This window comes from Gobius niger (assembly GCF_951799975.1).
Source record: "Gobius niger genome assembly, chromosome: 12".
Taxonomy (NCBI): domain Eukaryota; kingdom Metazoa; phylum Chordata; class Actinopteri; order Gobiiformes; family Gobiidae; genus Gobius; species Gobius niger.
In genome coordinates this window covers 13,044,441-13,062,423 of record NC_136863.1, presented here as the reverse complement: position 1 = coordinate 13,062,423, position 17,983 = coordinate 13,044,441, and the positions used below count along the sequence as shown (strand labels likewise).

At 42.3% G+C, this 17,983-nt stretch overlaps 2 protein-coding genes across 2 annotated transcripts in view; both read left to right on the top strand.

Annotated features, from left to right (window-relative positions):
* Nucleotides 1–10,577, top strand: part of b4galnt4a (beta-1,4-N-acetyl-galactosaminyl transferase 4a) — a 128,682-nt gene extending 118,105 nt beyond the window's left edge. Inside the window, exons 11-20 of the mRNA XM_079567480.1 lie at nt 461–570; nt 2,684–2,784; nt 2,900–2,976; nt 4,027–5,314; nt 6,378–6,754; nt 6,855–7,008; nt 7,077–7,149; nt 8,350–8,503; nt 8,574–8,700; nt 8,821–10,577. Coding sequence (XP_079423606.1) covers nt 461–570; nt 2,684–2,784; nt 2,900–2,976; nt 4,027–5,314; nt 6,378–6,754; nt 6,855–7,008; nt 7,077–7,149; nt 8,350–8,503; nt 8,574–8,700; nt 8,821–8,935 — 2,576 coding nt within the window. The 3' untranslated portion in view covers nt 8,936–10,577. The remainder of the gene's footprint in view (nt 1–460; nt 571–2,683; nt 2,785–2,899; nt 2,977–4,026; nt 5,315–6,377; nt 6,755–6,854; nt 7,009–7,076; nt 7,150–8,349; nt 8,504–8,573; nt 8,701–8,820) is intronic.
* A 1,357-nt stretch (nt 10,578–11,934) lies between these two features.
* Nucleotides 11,935–17,983, top strand: part of abtb2b (ankyrin repeat and BTB (POZ) domain containing 2b) — a 48,298-nt gene continuing 42,249 nt past the window's right edge. The window contains exon 1 of the mRNA XM_079567172.1: nt 11,935–13,294. Coding sequence (XP_079423298.1) covers nt 12,412–13,294 — 883 coding nt within the window. The 5' untranslated portion in view covers nt 11,935–12,411. The remainder of the gene's footprint in view (nt 13,295–17,983) is intronic.

The window sequence follows — 17,983 nt, the reverse complement described above, 5'->3', positions numbered from 1 at the left end:
GGTCACGTTTCTGTTGCTTTTTCATTGTTTTTTTACCTCGGTTTTGACACATTTTTGTCCCTTTTTTTTTTTTTTTTGGGCTTATGTTGCTTTTTCATCGCTTGTTTTCATCTAGATTTTGTCACTATTTTTTTTACACTTCTTTCAAGAAGTTTTTAGATTTGGGTAAAGCCAAACTGGAGGTTTTGAAAGAATTTGGAAAAAGAAAACTTTTACAGCCGTTATAAGAGACCTGCTTCATTGCCCTCTATCATAGTGGTTGATACACTGTGTGGCAAATCCGTAAATAATTTGTAGCATATCAGACTTCAGCATTAGAGCACCGAGAGGTTTAAGTACTTCTCGCGCCCTCTGCACATCTGAGCCAGCGGGAGTGAAATAGACTTTGAAAAAAAAAACAATATTAGAATTTTCAATTGCATGTAAAGAAGTGAATGTAATACATGTTCCTCTGTTTTAGCTCCTATGATTGACCCTGCCCGCCTTGAGAACGTTCTGCCCGCCTGCCTCTACTCCCCGACCTACGTGGTAAAAGATTTCCCCATCGCGAGATATCAGGGTCTGCAATTTGTAAGTATCTTCTTTGCTCTCTTTGGCTCTCCATCATCGCTCTGCAGCCACCTTAATGCACCTTTCATGGCAGACATTACAAGGAGAGGCTGCATGTGTGAACGCAAATGTCAGAATGAGTCAGAGCAACTACTAAATTGACTTGACTTTGCAGGCTCCCCAGTGCAAAGTCAGTGTAATTGCATTGAACAGAAACTTGCAAATTTATGGCTTGTGATTACAGCTGTGAACGTCTTTACATAACACTTGGTTAGTGTGAGCATTGATTTAAGCACCAGAGCTGAAGCTTAGAACGTTATGCATTGCCTGTTATTCCAGCTTGTTTTTCTCTGTATTGCTGGATGTTGGATCCACCTTTGCTTTGCTAATTCTTGTGGTCTGGATTTCATATCCTCTGAAAGTTGGCGATTTTGGTAACAAATAACACGTTTTAATGGCTTAACACATCATGTCGCATTGCACTGCATGATATTGAACGGGTTTTTGCAAATACATTTTTAGGAGTTACCATTGATGGAAAACTTGAATGGAAATCACATATAAGTGTATTAAAAGCAAAATCAGATAAAACCATTGCTGTAATTGGCAAAAGGAAAACTGTACTAGTTAAAAACTCTCTCATTCTTCCTTATCTAAATTATGGATTGGAAATATGGGGAAACAATTACAAATCCAATACTCATCCTATTTTCCTACTCCAAAAAAAGGCAATAAGAATTATTACTAAAGCAGATTTCAATGCACCAACAAACCCTGTCTTTGTGGAGCTAAACCTATTGAAAAATCCATGATCTTGTTGATCTCAATACATTAGTGCATTAGTAATCATGTATAAGGCACATAAAAATCTTCTCCCTCCTCACATCCAGGAGCTTTTTGATCAAAGGAAAATCCATTATAACCTTACACCTTCATTTTCAAAAAAGGAATAAGCAAGAACAAATAGAAAAGGGCAATTTCTATAGGAGGTGTTAATTTGTGGAGCAAAACAGTCAACATTTTCAAAAAGATGTACTAAAATTCAAAAATATATAAGCTCAGGATGAATAAAGTTGGCAACACTTTATTTGATCTATAACGGATCAAATGAATTCAATAATGACATGAGTTTAAAAATATTAATAATGCATCGGTTTTATACAACACTTTTCTGGACACTCTTTACATTGCATTATTCATTCACTCCATACTTGGTGGTGGTAAGCTACGATTGTAGCCACAGCTTCCCTGGGGTAGACTGACGGAAGCGAGGCAACCAGTCTGCGCCATCGGCCCCTCCAACCACCACCAACCACTCACTCACTCACAACATTCACCCAAGCTTCCTGGTGTTCCCAAACGGTCTCCCATCCAAGCATCAACCAAGCCCTTCCCTGCTTAGCGTCCAGGTCTCACGGGATTGGGCAGAGCAAAGGCGGTATGGCCACAAAATGTAAATATACATATATAGGAATATTTCAATTTATGTTAAAATGACGATTCTACATGCATATTTCTGTTCTGTTGCTCACTTGAAATAGTTTATCATAAATGTTTTAAATGTTTTTTTTCTCAAGTGGAAGTTTATAAACTGGGTTAGGCATAATCATTTTTCACTTCAGCCTAAACCCTTTTGGTTTAAACTACTACTAATTGGCTGATTTTGTATTATTATACACACTATATTATGTTGTTATGAGTTTTTAAGTTTCTGCACTGAACAAGGAACCAGTACTTCAGCGATGGGAGAGTTGGAGAACAAAACCACACACAGTATTCAAATGTTGTTTATTGTACTCGTGTCATTTTGGACATACTGATTATTGTCCATCTATTCTACTCAGTGCACGAAATAACATACCTATTTTTTAACATCAAAATTCAAATTCCATACTTAATCCTTTGTTATAAAATCCAGATCCAGCTGTAAATCTGTCTCCTGTAACAAATCTTCGAGCATGTATTGTGCGCTGTCCCCCCCTTTAGGACACTGCGTGGTACTGCACTTGTTCTGACTCGCAATGGAATTAGAAAAAATCCTTAGCCATTTAAATACTGTTCATTTCAAGAATATTTATTGTAAGTTAAACTCTTTTCCTCCTATTCTAAAACAAGTGTCTCTTTGTTTCTTTAGGTCTATTTGTCTTTTGTATACCCCAACGACTTCACTCGTCTGACCCACATGGAGAGAGAGAACAAGTGCTTCTACAGAGAGTCTCCCATCTACCTCGAAAGGTAAGCATTCGTCTCTGTCAGAGTGCGGTTATTACACTCTTAGGTGCATCGACGTCAGCATCTCCTGGTATTGCTTTTGACTGCGTTCATTTGAGCCTCCTGTTATGTCTTCCAGGTTTGGCTTCTACAAATATATGAAGATGGATGAGGAGGAGGATGATGACAGGCCGTTCTTTTTCCCCAACCCAGATGGTAACTAATAATAAAACGCATTGAGATGAATATATAGCTCGTGACGTGTGAAATGTCACGATCATTTGAATTTTAAGATATGAGAAATGTAACATGTGTCACACTAATGTAACACTTTCAGGATAATTAACCTCCTGCACGTTTTGTCCAGTCTGGCTTTATCCAAATTTAAAAGCTTCTTGATAAAAATCATCAAAATTGCGATGGCAACGAGGATGAAAACACGACAAAAATGTGACCAAAAATAAATAAATAAATAAGCTGCAACAAAAACAGGCCAGAAAAGCAACAATAGCACAACACAAACGTGATGGAAAAACAACACAATAGAAAAATTAGAACAAAAAAGCAACAAAAAAAGCAACAGACAAACAGAAACGTGCCAGAAAAGCAATGATAACACAACAAAAAAAGTGACAAAAACGCTTCAAAAATGTGACAAAATCGCGCCAAAAACGCAGTTTTCTTTCAAATGCGGCACTACACTGTTGCTCTCGAGCCAAGAAGCTTTAGATCTGAACTGGAGTTAAGGCAGGGGGCAAAAAGGGGGCTTTTAATTTGCATTATTCATTCATGCTATAGCCTACTCAGTTGTAGAAAACCACTGTTGCAGACTCACCTGCCCTGGAGTAAACTGACATAGCTGTTAAAGAACTAAGTAACTTGTTTACCTTATTAAATGCTTTTCGTAGTCCCTCCGGGGTTAATACAAGTGTTAATGGGATGATTGGGGGGTCTCTAGCCAGAAAACCACAATTGCAACTTCGCTGCCTAATACACACACAGTAGAATCACGAAGAAGATGCTAACAGGCTAAAGGGCAAAGCTAACTGTGGGCTAACGTCACTTAAACACAATATCCCTCTCTCCCTTTGTCTTTTCTGTCAGCGTAGTATTTACTCTCACAGACAATTAATGAGTAAAAAACTGCAACATGCTACGACACCTGCAGTGGTGCTTATGGCCTCTAGGGGCATGAGTTACTTAGTTCTGCTTTAATACCTTCTCGTATTTATTATTACATGTTTATATGTCTTTGAAACACTGTAGATTTTCTTGAGGAAGAGGAGGTCGTGGATACTGAGGATGAAGCCGAGATCGTTGGTACACCTCCGCCTAAAAGACCGTCTCGTCCCAGTCAGACCAGCCACACCTCCAGACCCGAACATCACCGCGTGAAGCCTGCACCCAGCACCGGAGCCAGGGAGCCAGAGGCGCAGGAGGACCCCGAGGAGGAGGAAGATGATGCTATGAACAGACTCATGCACCGCAGAGGAAGAAGACACTTTTTAGACAGAGACAGAGAGTGGGTACGAGGGAACATTGGAAAAGTGCCTGCAGAAATCCAACAGGGCGCTTTTCAACCGGATGCGTACAGCGTGGTGCGGGGCCGCTCTCTGTCCTGGATACGGACGGGTCCGGAAGAACCGGAGGGAGAGAAAGATGCCGAATATCCACCAAAACTGAATAAAAACTCCATACTTTTCCCGCAAAAGTCCTCTCTGTCTGTCCTCGCCAACCGCGCCAAGCAAATCCTCACCAACTCCGCTCATACCAGCAAGAAGAAGGAGGAAAGTAAAATCTACATAACTAGACCTCGACCGGCAAAAGAAAGAGAGAGGGAGCGCAGGGAGAGGCGAGAGGAGCGGGAAAAGGCGTCACGGCATCCCAGAGAAGTTTTCCCGGGGGTGTTTTTGTACCAGAATGGGAAAACAACCAAACTGGTCAATCTGGGGGTTAAAGGGCACACGACAAGGGGGAAGAACTACGTCAGCGCGCCTCTGTGGCCCCCAATAAAAGCAGGTAAAGCAGGCTCTCAAAACGGCAGTGTGCAAAATGAAAGCATACACAAGCCTGTAATGGAAAAACAAAAGGAGAGAATAAAAAAGCTGGAAGCATATCAAGCTTTAAAGAAAACAGTTACTCCTCTACCTCCTGTCAACTCGACGCAAAACACGCAAATACGCGTCACGTCTTACCTCAGAACGTCAGAGATAACACAGTCTCAAAGGGACCAAGACCCGAATCCTCCTCAATTTGATCCGGAAATAAACCGGTCCAACCCGGACCCAGACACCGAACCCGACGCGGAGCCGGAGCCGGAGGAAGGCGAGTTGTCCGACTACAGTTACGAGGAGGTGGAGGCCAGGCCGGGCTGGGCGGAGGAGAGCATCAACTGGCAGCGGACGTTCTCTGTCAACCCCATGGACTTCGAGCTGCTGAGGTCCGACTGGAACGACCTGCGCTGCAACGTGTCCGGCAACCTTCAGCTGGCGGAGAGCGAGGTGGTGGACGTGCTGGCTCAGTACATGGAGAAGCTCAACGAACGCAATGGAGGGTAAGACCACGCTGCAGCTGATGGGTTGAAAAGGATCATGCTTTTGTTTGGGATTTGTTTTTGTCTGATAAAGTCCTGATTTGGATGTGCTTTAGTTCTGTTTTAGTCCTGATTTAGTTTCAGCCCTGGTTCAGTCCTCACATTCTCAATAAACATACAAAACCTGGTTACAATTGCAGATTAGAGTGTAGTATTTTTGGGATGAATCAGCTGTTTGGATCCATATTGGACCACTGGTCAAGGTGTAGGTCTGAAGGGAAAGATATTTTCATGTTAGCCATTAGGTCAGCTAGTTCACTCCATATGATATGCACCTTATTGAGTGGACATGACTTGATGAATGGTCGAATAAAAAAAATTCAATGCATGTAAACGTCCCAATTAAGCTTATTGTGTTGCTCAAAAAGAGAATCACTTTACACTTCATTAGACTACAAAGTGATCTAAAATTGTCCTTACTGGATGATTGGATGCAATTATTTTCCTTTTCATCTGCAGCTTTTGAACCAATTTTGTCTGTTGATATTTTAACTTTGCATAACTTCCAAAGAACATTTGATTGGCCCACTTTTAATTCAAAGATATGGGAATTTCTATCTGCGCACATTGGATATATAGGAGATGTTGAAGTAGTATATGTGATGTGTTGATAGTTTAGTGAATTAGTTTATATTAACAAGGACAATGGGCAAAAACAGTCAAGTGAAGATGATTTGCGCCGGATTTTGCTTGAGCAATTCTTCTGGTGCGGGAAAGGTTTAAGACTCTGTGGGAGTTTGTTCCATTCTTTAATGCCTTTGAAGGAGAAGACTGTGCAAAGGATGAGCTATGTTTAGGCAGTCTGCAGTCATTGCAGCTCGTGGACTTCGAAGTCCTGGTTGTCTGCTCAGGGAAAAGTTAGACACATTTTTTCTGTGGAGGAGGTGCAGTTCTATTTAAGATTTTAAAGACTTGGAGTACACAGTGAAATCGTCAAAGTTTAGCATGCTATGATTTCCAAGAACCAGACAGCGATGGTGTCTTATTGATGGCAAATATAACTCGTCTGATCTTTTGTCCACAGTATCTACACCCTCCTGCGTATCATTAACGTGGAGAAGCGGCGTGACTCAGCGCGGGGGAACCGTTACCTGGTGGAGCTGGAGCTGATGGAAAGAGGCCGCAGCGTAGTGCGTCTGTCTGAATACATTTACCTGCTCCTGCACCGCGGCCGACAGGGTGACGAGAGCCCAGAGAACACTGACTCAGTCCTGGCCTCCGCTCCTGCTGTATCCCCTACGGCTGCGCCCAGCCACGCCGCGCAGCCTCCTCCCCCCTCCAGCAAAACGCCCGCGCAGCCCGGAGCCACTGCCTGGAGCACTGCCTACGCCAAACCCCTGCTCTGCCAGCCTGTCATGCTGCAGTGGAGGAGAGATGTCATGGTTCACTTTGTGGTGCCAGGTCAGACAAAGAACTTATTTTATTCACAATCAATACGCTCCAATCAATTGGCCTTTACAGGGATCATTACTCTTCCTCACATTTCCTCTCCTTTGTGCAGTGAAAAACCAAGCCCGCTGGGTGCAGCAGTTTATCTCTGACATGGAGAATCTACATCGTCAGACCAAGGATGACAATTTCAGCATCATCATTGTTGACTTTGAAAGCGAGGACATGGATGTGGAGCAGGCGCTTCGAGAGAGCAGTGTGCCAAGGTCTGTGCCCTCCACGTGTCAAAAATAAAATTCGGATGCATTATTTATGAGTGTATTTGTTTTGACAGGTACGAGTATCTGAGGAGGGAAGGCAACTTTGAGCGCTCGGCCGGACTTCAGATTGGAGTGGACACTATAGATGTAAGGAGTAATATCAGTCACTTATTGAAGGAAGTGTTACTTAAGAAGCCGTTTTAACAGCTCCAATCAGATCTCTCTTCCTCTTTTCTTAAAGAGTTTTACCCAGAAGTAACTGAACAAACACAAGAAACCACATATGAGCAGAGCAGAAACTAAGTGAAAGGGTTTAAAAAATATATATATTTGGAAGAGCAGATTTAGCCGCTTTTCATTGATTGTAGCACAAAGTTTAATTTACATCAATCATGTGCCTTGCAGCAAATTCAGATTCAGATAGGCTTCTTCAAAAATTAGCCTGTCTTTTGAACAGCTCTTTGATATGAACGGATCCCATGCAAAAAGCCATAAATCCTGTCACAAATTGAAGGTCACCCCCACCCACATTGACCACTGACCTTGTTGGCTCGACAGATACTCGTGAATTATGAATCCATCAGTGCCATACACAGCTCCGCCCTCCTCATTACGAGCTGTGGCAGACACAATGACTCCTTGCTGCATTCCCTGTCATGGGTTTCCATAGTTGTCACATCCCCTTCCTCTTTCAGGTTGTTTGTGCACTGGTGCCTTTTGCTTCTCCGGGGCCATCTTTCTGTCACATACACCCCCCCACACACACACCCGGGCTGAGGAGCAGTGAGAAATGTGGACGGACTTTGATCCGTCAGTTGAGTGTCAGTGTTGTCATGGGGAGATGACAGAGCTGTCACTCAAGTCTCAATGACCTGCAGGCTCTGAGAGATTGGCTCCTGATGATGAAGCCTATTCAAGCCTGAATCACTTCTCAAGATTTGTCAACATTTTCTTCACGCACAGTTTTGTAATTGTGCATTTCCAATGTCGACTTTTTGAACAGCTTTTGCACATTTCCTCATTTTGGCATTCCTGGCATGTATTACATAATTCTACTAACAGTGTAATTTCACAACTTTCTACATGGCAACACACAATAAGAATGATGAAGTGAATGATAAATGGCCAATAGTATGATAGTTTTTCTCATTTCCTGCCAGAAATCAAAATTCACACTGAAGAGCTTGTGTGTTTCTCTACTGACCCCTTATGGCGAACTGAGCAACATGTTTTTCAGATTTATGGAAGAATAAATAAACACACTGACAATATCATTCAGCAAACCAACTTTCTAAAAACACTGCCTGAAAATCTAATAAATGTCAAACATGCTGCTCTTGTTTGCAGGACAGCCACAGCATTGTGTTTCTGTGTGACCTGCACATCCACTTCCCCATGAACATCTTGGAGAGCATCAGGAAACACTGTGTGGAGGGACGCCTGGCTTTTGCCCCCATCGTCATGCGGCTGAGCTGCGGCAGCTCCCCAAATGAGCCTGATGGTACATACTAGATAAGCCACAATATTATTTATTTAAAATAAATACATGAATACACTGTGTGTTTCATCAGGGTATTGGGAAGTAAATGGATTTGGTCTATTTGGAATCTACAAGTCTGATTTTGACAAAATTGGAGGAATGAACACAGAAGAATTCAAAGACCGCTGGGGAGGGGAGGACTGGGAGCTTCTCGACAGGTAAAGAACATGCACAATATATATGATTTATTATGAATATCAATAGGGAAATAATTGTGCACAAAACAACTGTTGAGTTTTGCTTCAATACTTAATGTTTAAATGTGTGTCTCTCTTCAGAGTGCTGCAGAATGGATTAGAAGTAGAGCGGCTCCGTTTGAGGAACTTTTTTCATTACTACCACTCCAAACGGGGCATGTGGAACGCTCAGAACAAAAAAGCACCTAAAGGGTAGTGCCACTCGTAGACCAGGGCACCAAAAGACCTGCAGATCCACTGTGAGTCACTGCTTGAACTCTGGCTTTAGGAACCAGCCTGTGTTTCTCCTTTGGCCTGTCAGGTCGGCTCGTCAAATGAGGAAATGGACCAGGATTTTGAAAGCGCTGTGTTTACGCGCTTTGACTCATTACATTGCCTCACTGACTGAACTACTGTACACAGAGGGGATTCTTTGTTCACTCTTCTGTCCTTTTTCGGTGCAATCTTAAAAAACGGACTGTACACCAGCTGTTTTTGTGTACGTTTGGATGCGTGTCTCTGTGTGGGTGGATGAAAGGAATAGTAGATCCACAAGCACCTTTTATACAATGGGACATGAAGACAACCCAAGATCTTTTTGCAAAAGTGCTCGTACATCGAGTGCACAGCTGAATGTGTCGACTTGTTTCTCTAATAGACTCATCACTGGTGTGACGTAGGTAAAGTAGGAAACTGTTTTTCATTAAAGATATTTCTTAACTGATCGACTACTACCTGTTGGATATCATTACTAAAGTGACTATTGTAAAGCACTCCTGGTAAATAGGCAGTGGCTTATCACATCTCCAGATAATTTAGAGATTACCAAGGACACAGCTTAATAATTGATTTGCATTCATACCTTGTTGACTGTTTGTTGTCTTATTTATGTATTTTCTGATGTTTGGGGATTTCATTCAGCATTGCTGCTACTTGGATGAGTTTTACATGCATATTTTGTCCAGGAAACTTGTTTTAAGTTAACTTCAGGGTTTTGTCAATTTGTTATTTAAATTTGATTTTCTCATGGCTTTGTACATAGTTGATGTACTAATGGTCGGGTGCTTTAGTTCTCAAACACTGTATTTGTGAACAGTTTACATGTTAAGCTAATGATGTCTCTTAGATCGCTGACCTAATATTCACCAAAATCCTGAATCTACAACACATTATTCAAACACCTAAACAGGAAACATACAAATTGGATCTGACATGCAAACAGAAACCAGTTCAAGTATATAATTAGGCAATTAAGCAATTTGAGCAAAGAGGAGTAAATTACAGTCATCTTTAAATGATGAACGCATGCTATCTGTTTAATGAGTGCCTTTTTCAGCAGAGGCTGAAAAACAATGTCACTGATAATTCTGAATTGCCAACTCAGTGAGCAGATTCTTTCATAGAGATCCTTTAAAATAGTGTAAAGTGTCTACACATACAGAGCTGTAGTTCAGAATAACTGCTGTAAACAGAGGGTGTGATGGAGATGTCCTGGCCACTGCAGCCCAGCAGGGGCCCACCTGCTCCCATTAGTTTAACTGAGGGTCCGAATAATCTGTTGATGCATTATGGTACAGATATGGATGACAGAATGAAACAGTAGCAGGGGCAGGTGAAAGGGATGATTTCTGGCTGTGCGATTGTTCAATCGCCCTCTCGGTCTTTATTGCCTATAGAGGTAATAGTCGTACAGTTTCCAACTTTCAACTATACTATTTAAAAAACTAGAAATAATTTATGCTAAATGCAACATAATGTATAAAAAGCTACAAAAAACAAATGGGAATACATTCCAAGGTAATTTCTGTGAAATTGTTTTGTAGAGAGTGGGTTAAGAATGTATCGTTCTTTTATTTTCATCTGTTTTTTGCAAATAAAGATTTATTATCCTTACAATCATACAACTTAAGTGTCCTTACTTTATGTCTGTAGATATTCCCGACTGGAGTGATCAGGGCATCTCTTTGTTCCACATGAAACAGTAGCTGCTATGCCAGGATTGTACTGCGTTTTCTATTGCTCTTTGTGTCCACAAGAGGGCGCTTGTGGCGTGCTGTCGCGTTTGCAAACGTGAAAAGCACAAACTTTTACCCACCCTCACCATGCTGTATCTGTGACAGTTCAATTAGAAATTATTCATTTTTCAAAAGGCTTTGTTCGTTTATGCCACTGCTATAAATGCAGACTAGATGCAAAAGTTAAACCTGTAAAGTATTGTTGTTCCAAGACAATTTATGGAGCAGAGTTGAAGCTCGCTGTGACTTTCCTCTGCCTTTTCCCTCCTGAACATGCCTCAATGCAAAGATGTCTGTGAGGTAAAGCCACACCCGTCAATGAGATGAGGTAAGTGTGAACCTGTGATCTCTGCCGGACCCTGTAGTCGTCTGATGTCATTATGGCAGAGCAGGAGGTTCTGAACAGAGCGAGTCACTCACTCCTTATTCACTTGGCAAACACTGATTCACCGTGTGTGGTGTAATGTATGTTCGGTTCTCGTCAGTATTTCCACTTCCATGGTTATATAGCGCATATAACATATTCAGACCTGTGTACACATTTAAGTGTAGGCTTTATTAACATGTTTGACAAACGCAACTCAGTGTCATTGACTTTCAAAGAAGTTCCTCTACCAGGCAAACACTGTATTACGCAATAGAACAACGCACGCTCGTGTGATAGTATGATGACCAGGTCTAGCCTGTAACGTGATAATGTGTTAGTCACTTAGACGGGGCCATTGACTGGGCAAGTGTGTTACTTTCTGATCTGGTGAACCTGTTTGCCCGTTTTGCATAATTGCGTTAATAACAGGCTTATAGATCAAAGCTGCTGTCTACTTCCAGAAAGTCTGATTTACGGAAAGAGTTGCAAATGCTTTTACAAAACCCATCCAACTACTGTTTCGATTGGCCTTTTTTTTCTTCTTGTTTACATCAAATTTCAAAAAAACACACACAACCAATTAGACCTACACCCCCAAGGCTTTTACATTTCAAGCCTATAACAGAGGAGAGATTGGCTACTTTAAATCTCCTATCTAATCTAAGTCACTGTTCTCTTTATTTAGTCTTTATTTAAATAATGCATTGATCAAATCGATACACATCGGCCACGGACCCTATTTACAGCAGAGAATGAGATCAAAACAAAAGTTGTTTACCCTCCCAAAAGGGGGAAGGTCCTATTGGTTAACGCAGAAGTCGGCTCTGCTGTGATTGGTGGGTGGGTGTCTCCGTATTCTCTGTCCCGCCTCTCCCACCTCAGTCTCAGTTGTAAGCGCACCAGTGACTACACTGATGAAGTCAGACTTTATCTGTGCGAACATCACACGGAATGAAAACGCGTTTGGAGTTTTTGTTGTGACTTTCTAGAATTGATCAATGACCGTTTTGGAGAATAAGGATCAGTTTTCTTGTACAATTTGCCACGGTTTTCTTGGGACTGGAACTTCAGAGAAAGTTTGTGTCCCGTCCGCTTTTGAGGAATAGGTGAGACTTTTCTTTCTGTCTGCTCTTTTTGAACTTTTTGAACAAAGCGAGTAATTGGTGGATTTAAGCCAGGCAGCTTTGAAGTGGCGTTTGCAGCATGACTGACAGGATTTGCTGTGCGTAACCATTTCGTCCAGCCTGTCGGGGAGTATCTGCACACAGGTAGACCGCACTTCTAAAGCCGCGCGCCGTGGTACCGCACAACATGGCCGGTTTGAGCAACATGAAAACCCTGGAGGACCTGACCCTGGACTCGGGGTACGGGGCGGGTGACTCCTGCAAGTCCCTCAGCTTGTCCTCGTCCAAGTCCAATTCCCAAGCCTTCATGACGGCTCCGCATCGGGGCAATTGGTGGTACTACTCCGGCTCCATGAACAGCAGGAACAACAGCTGGGACACTGTCAACACAGTCCTACCTGAAGACCCAGAGGACATCTTTTCCAAGTGCCCGCGGTTACCAGAGCTCGAGGAGTTTCCCTGGACTGAGGAAGAAGTTGCAAAAATATTGAGAAAAGTTGCGAGTAGTTTTACAAAAGGGGGAGCATCTGCGGTGTTCTCCCCCGAGGCCGTGAAGAAACTGTCCGGTCTCCTCCGCAGAGCTCTCATACGCGTCTCCAGAGAGGCCCAACGTCTGAGCGTCATGCACTGCCGCTGCACGCGCTTTGAGGTCCAGAGTGCCATGCGGCTCATCCTCAGCTGGGCCCTGGCCGACCACTGCGTCTCCGCTACAGTCAAAGCCATCTCCATGTACTGTATGAGTGCAGGGGAGCTGCTGAGGAAGGGGAAGTCTGCCCGCTGTGGACTGACCCTCTCCGTGGGACGCTTCTTCCGCTGGATGGTGGACACGCGCATCGCTGTGCGCATCCACGAGTACGCAGCGATATGCATGACCGCGTGCATAGAAACCCTGGTGGAAGAGATAGGAGCCCGGGTCCTGATGGCCGAGAGGGGTCACGCGGGACCGGACAGTGGGTCAGCCGTGTCCCCCGTGGGCGCAGAGACACTGGAGGGGGTCGTGAACAATGATGCGGAGCTATGGGGGGTCCTGCAGCACTACGAGCACCTGATCTGCGGGAAGAATGCCAATGGTATGTATTTCAACTTCAGTTTGCCAGTGCTATTCACACACAGTCAGTGAACCCTAAAACCAGAATAATCCCCCACACACCTGACCTGACCATGCTCTCTATTCTTATTTATCTACACAAATGAATGACAATTTGAGCTATACACTGCAAAAAGTAATTAACTAGATCAGTATAAACATCTCAATTTGAGCATAATAATGCAAATTTTAGTTGTTTTGACTAGTTAAGAAGTTCTTGGGCATTTGTCCGAGATTATTTCACTTGTTCTGAGATGTTTCTGACTCGTTTCAATACATTTCGTCCTTATTTCAGGTAATTTTCTTTGCCAATGGGGTAAGAAAATTGGTCTTATCTCATTGGCAATTTTACTTCCTTATTTCAAGCGAGATTTACCTTAGAACTGGTCTGAAATGTCCTCAAAACAGCAAAGTAAACTTGGTCCGATTAGGAAAAGTGTCTAAATGTGTCTCAATTCAAGTCATTTAAGCCAATGCTTGATATTTACTTTTTGTATTGTACAAGTGTAATGACAAATCCTTATAACTCCTACACCAACCTTATGATTGCACAATTTCAAAGATAATTTGACATTTTACTGCTTAGTCTTCACTCTTTAACCAGAGTAGATCTGACTCCATTCAACATAGTGACACTCGTTCTGTTCATCTGTGTGACACATGAATAGGATGATCACCTCCAATTATCGAAGTGTGTAACTTAAATGGCTCCAATGTCTGGTCATTATACAGCTGCCAATCACGGCGCTGTGAAAAATTGCCTTGCCTTTCTGTAACTCAGCAGATGTCAATGAGCGTTTTGTGTTTGTCACTCATCGCGCCCTGGTCACTACTTTCCGCGCTCTCTCGGAAAAGGTGAAATGTAGCCTGCCTCCGTGTACAATAGCTGCTTTTTACACACGCTCTTATGATGGATGTGTTGCTGATTTGCCTTGTCAGTGTTGAGAAAACCTCGCACAGGGCTCTGATTGAGACAAAGACTGCATTTTCTTAAGGGTTACTGTACTTGGACTGGTTTGATCAGTCTATCCTTACTGCTCTGATTGGCTTCTTGTGTGGATGTTCTCCTCTGGTTTAGGATACAGCAGTTTACGGCACAGACGGGAGGCTTCTATATGTTGACACAGCTTTCTGTTGTACACTGACTCTTCTCACTCCCCTGCTGTGCTGGCTGCACTCCTCCAAAAATTCTCTCCTTATCCATTTCCTCCACCCTCCGCTGACCGCATCCCGTACCCCAGCTGCGCAGCACACTCCCCGCATGTCTGCCTGCTTTGTGTCAAACTCACGCTCCAGGGTTGCACAATTCCTTTTAATAATCATATTGAAATTGCAGTTTGAATGATTGTGAATCATAAATGCATTATTTTGGCTGTGTACTGAAGAGTTGTGCAGTGAAATACCACAGACAAGTACAGTGATTATCGTGATACTGTGGAAAAGGCCATGACAAGCATCTAATGTGAGTCATTATCATTTTCACACTGAGTTAGTAATTAATATTGGCAGAACTGAAAAAGAGCAAAGGCATTTTAAAGGCTGAGAATTTCCTTCAAGTTATTATGCCAATATTGCTGCAGTCCACTTGAAAAATGTGTAAAAGACTTCAACCATTTCTGTCCCTCCCTCCCCATTTGTTCGCCTTTCCTTCTGCTCTTTGTCAAACTCACGTGCACTCTCCTAGCTTGCGTTTCCATTGCCGTTTTTGGCAAGCCCAGTGTGGAGCAGAATCATGATCCCGTGTTGGGACACTGTGTAGCCAGCTTTTGTTTGTGGCCCACTACCAGGTCCCCAAAGCAGCGTTTTGAGTGCAGAACAATAGGTTCTTTTGTTGTGCGATCATGCTACTTGAGCCCAACGCAGAGGCAGTGAAACCATGCTGGAGGAGCCTGGCACAGAGAGGCGAAAGACACACTTATTGACTACAAAGAGAATGTCAGTGATACCAAGTGTGATTGGGTTTTGAGGACGAGCGTGTTTAGAGCGTGGAGAGAGAGAGAGCTGAAGTAGGACCACATTTGGACAGAAACTATGTTTGGCTCAACTAAAGTAGCCTAATACAGTAAAAAGTAGTTTATGAATGTGATGTACAAGCTGTAATGATCAGATTTATGTTGTTAATATTAATGTAACCTAAAGACCTGCCATATAGCCAAGCATATTTAGTGTAGAGAAGTCCTGGAATCCTTGTTTAATGTTTTTCCATTACAGTTTATTCATAGATATAATTGATAATAAATTAATTTGCACTTTATTGATCTCACAATGGAGAAAAGAGGACCGTTAACCTTTTTCCTCACAGCAACCACTTCTAAGAAAGTCTCTTGGTATCGGTTGATATCTGATATCAAACCCCCAGTATCGGTACCTGACCACATTATGCAATAGTACGAAATCAGTGCTGGCTCAGGGATCCACCAGCATATTTTGGTAAATAACGACTCATAAAAATATTAATTAAAAATAATATATTAAAAACATAAAGCAGTTGGATTCAGTTCTAGTATATAATATCAAAATACAATGTTTCATCATACGGCCTGATCATAGACCACTGCCCAATGTGATAGCATAATGTGACTGTGAGGAATCTCGTGTGATACAGTACATTGATTTGACATTTGATTTGTGGTTAAGGAGGAGTGATGCTCATGATGACGGTCATATGTGCAGGGTGTATGTGGTTGTCACAAGATCGGAAAGTCCCATGTCTCCAGTGTCCATTTCACATTTAGGCTTTAAGTGGACATCCTTTTAAGGAATAGACAATGGTTTTGATTTCCAATATACAGGTTAGTCATTGTGGATCGAAATGTGTCATCATGTCTGGTTCCAGGAATAGGGATGATAGGGAGAGCGTCAAAACAAAAGTGACACTTCTGTTGGGAAGTACAGCCAAATTCTTCTTATATCCTTTGTTATATCTCATTTCTTATTCAATTGGAATATGAAATGAGCACACTGGACAATAGCCAAGACGAACCCAATTAGTGATGATGATTTCTCTCTTGTGTGTATTATTGGTGATAGAAAGAACCCAGCTCCCTTTGTTTTCCATTGTGCCTTCACCATAGTCTATTTACATCCTCCCACTATATGTGTAGAAGACCACGCTATAAACCATCTCAGCCCACCAGCTTCAGCATGAATCTTTCAGATGACTTATTTCAGTGAGTTCAGCCATAATGACAACAGCGCATTTCTCTGCCCACCCTTGCTTTTTATAGGTCCTGGTCCGGTCCTTTATAAGCCACAATGCCCCCACTACCTGACCACCTGAGGCCCCACACCCACAAAGCCACCAGCCACGAGCACATGCAGTCACCAGTGGACCTCTCTCAGTCACGCCAAACTCAGAATAGGACGCTCTAGTGAACTACCATCATTTCCTTATTAATTCTTCTTCCTCTTCCTTGATTTTTTAGCTAAGACAGGTTTTTTTTTTCTTAGAGGTTGGCCAATGCACATCTGGAACTCTTTATAGCCCAAATGACTTACACGGCTCCAATAACAATCCGCTTACTCTCTCGCTCTCTGCCATTCACTTTATCTGTTTATATCTTACGGTCTGTGGGGACTGCGTTAGAGGAACTGGCTCGTAATGTGCCAGGATCTTATTCATTACTTATGCATACATCTATACAGCCACATTAACAAAGACCATGGGATGTATTATCAGTGCGCTCCAATAGCGTCTTGTAGTCTTAGATCCGCGAGTACACAGGGCGCCCTGTTATATGTCCATTTGTTTGTTTATTTCTAAGCTCTATTGTGAAAGTCAAAACAGAGCACTTCCTGGTGTGATTTCAATTGATGAGTCGGGTGTGTTACAGTGTGCAGAGATGGGCAATGTGTGTTAAAAAATGTGCTCATAGCAAAGTCATGCTCATGCAGTTAACAAAAGCAGACGAAATACTGGATATTTTCACATAAACGTAGTATAATGTGATGTCTTTGTTCTTGAAGTGACGACATCTGTTAAAGTTATGAATGGGAAGTTTCAGCCTTATGCCAGGAAGTCTTGGCCAATCATGGGTGGCCGCCTTTATTCATGCAACTTGTAGGTTAGAGCAGATAAGAAATCCATTCTGTGAAGTAGTAGTAGAAGAAGCAATTCAGATAATACATTTTTTTTTCATTCACAAAAATGCATATTGAACATATTGGCCATCACATCAATCTTAATCAACAAAAGGCTTTCAATCAGATACCAAGTTATACTAGGGCTAATATTGTGATCTAGTGAATCTGATACTATATAAATGTTTAACATGAAACTCAGGAAATTACTTCCAGGCCAAAATCTCTCATGGTTCTCACTCACTCAGACTGAAAAAGCAAGTGAGAAAAAGTAGTTCTATATTCTTGACAGTGATCTAGAAATAAAAACGTACAATATGTAAATAAAACCTTCATTATCAATATTACACATAGTAGTACTTCCTATAGTGGCCCTTGTATTGGAATATTGATATTCTGGTATTGACCCAGCGCTGAAGAAGCCTCTCGGATGAAAAGGTAGAATGTGTTTGATTTCAACACTCAGTACAGATGATTACTACGTCTTCACTACTAAATGAAAAACCTTGGCTTCACGAGGAAATGAGTTTTTCGCTGGTCTATCTTCAAATCAGAGGCTAAATAGCCGTGGCTTTGATTGGACCTTCATCAA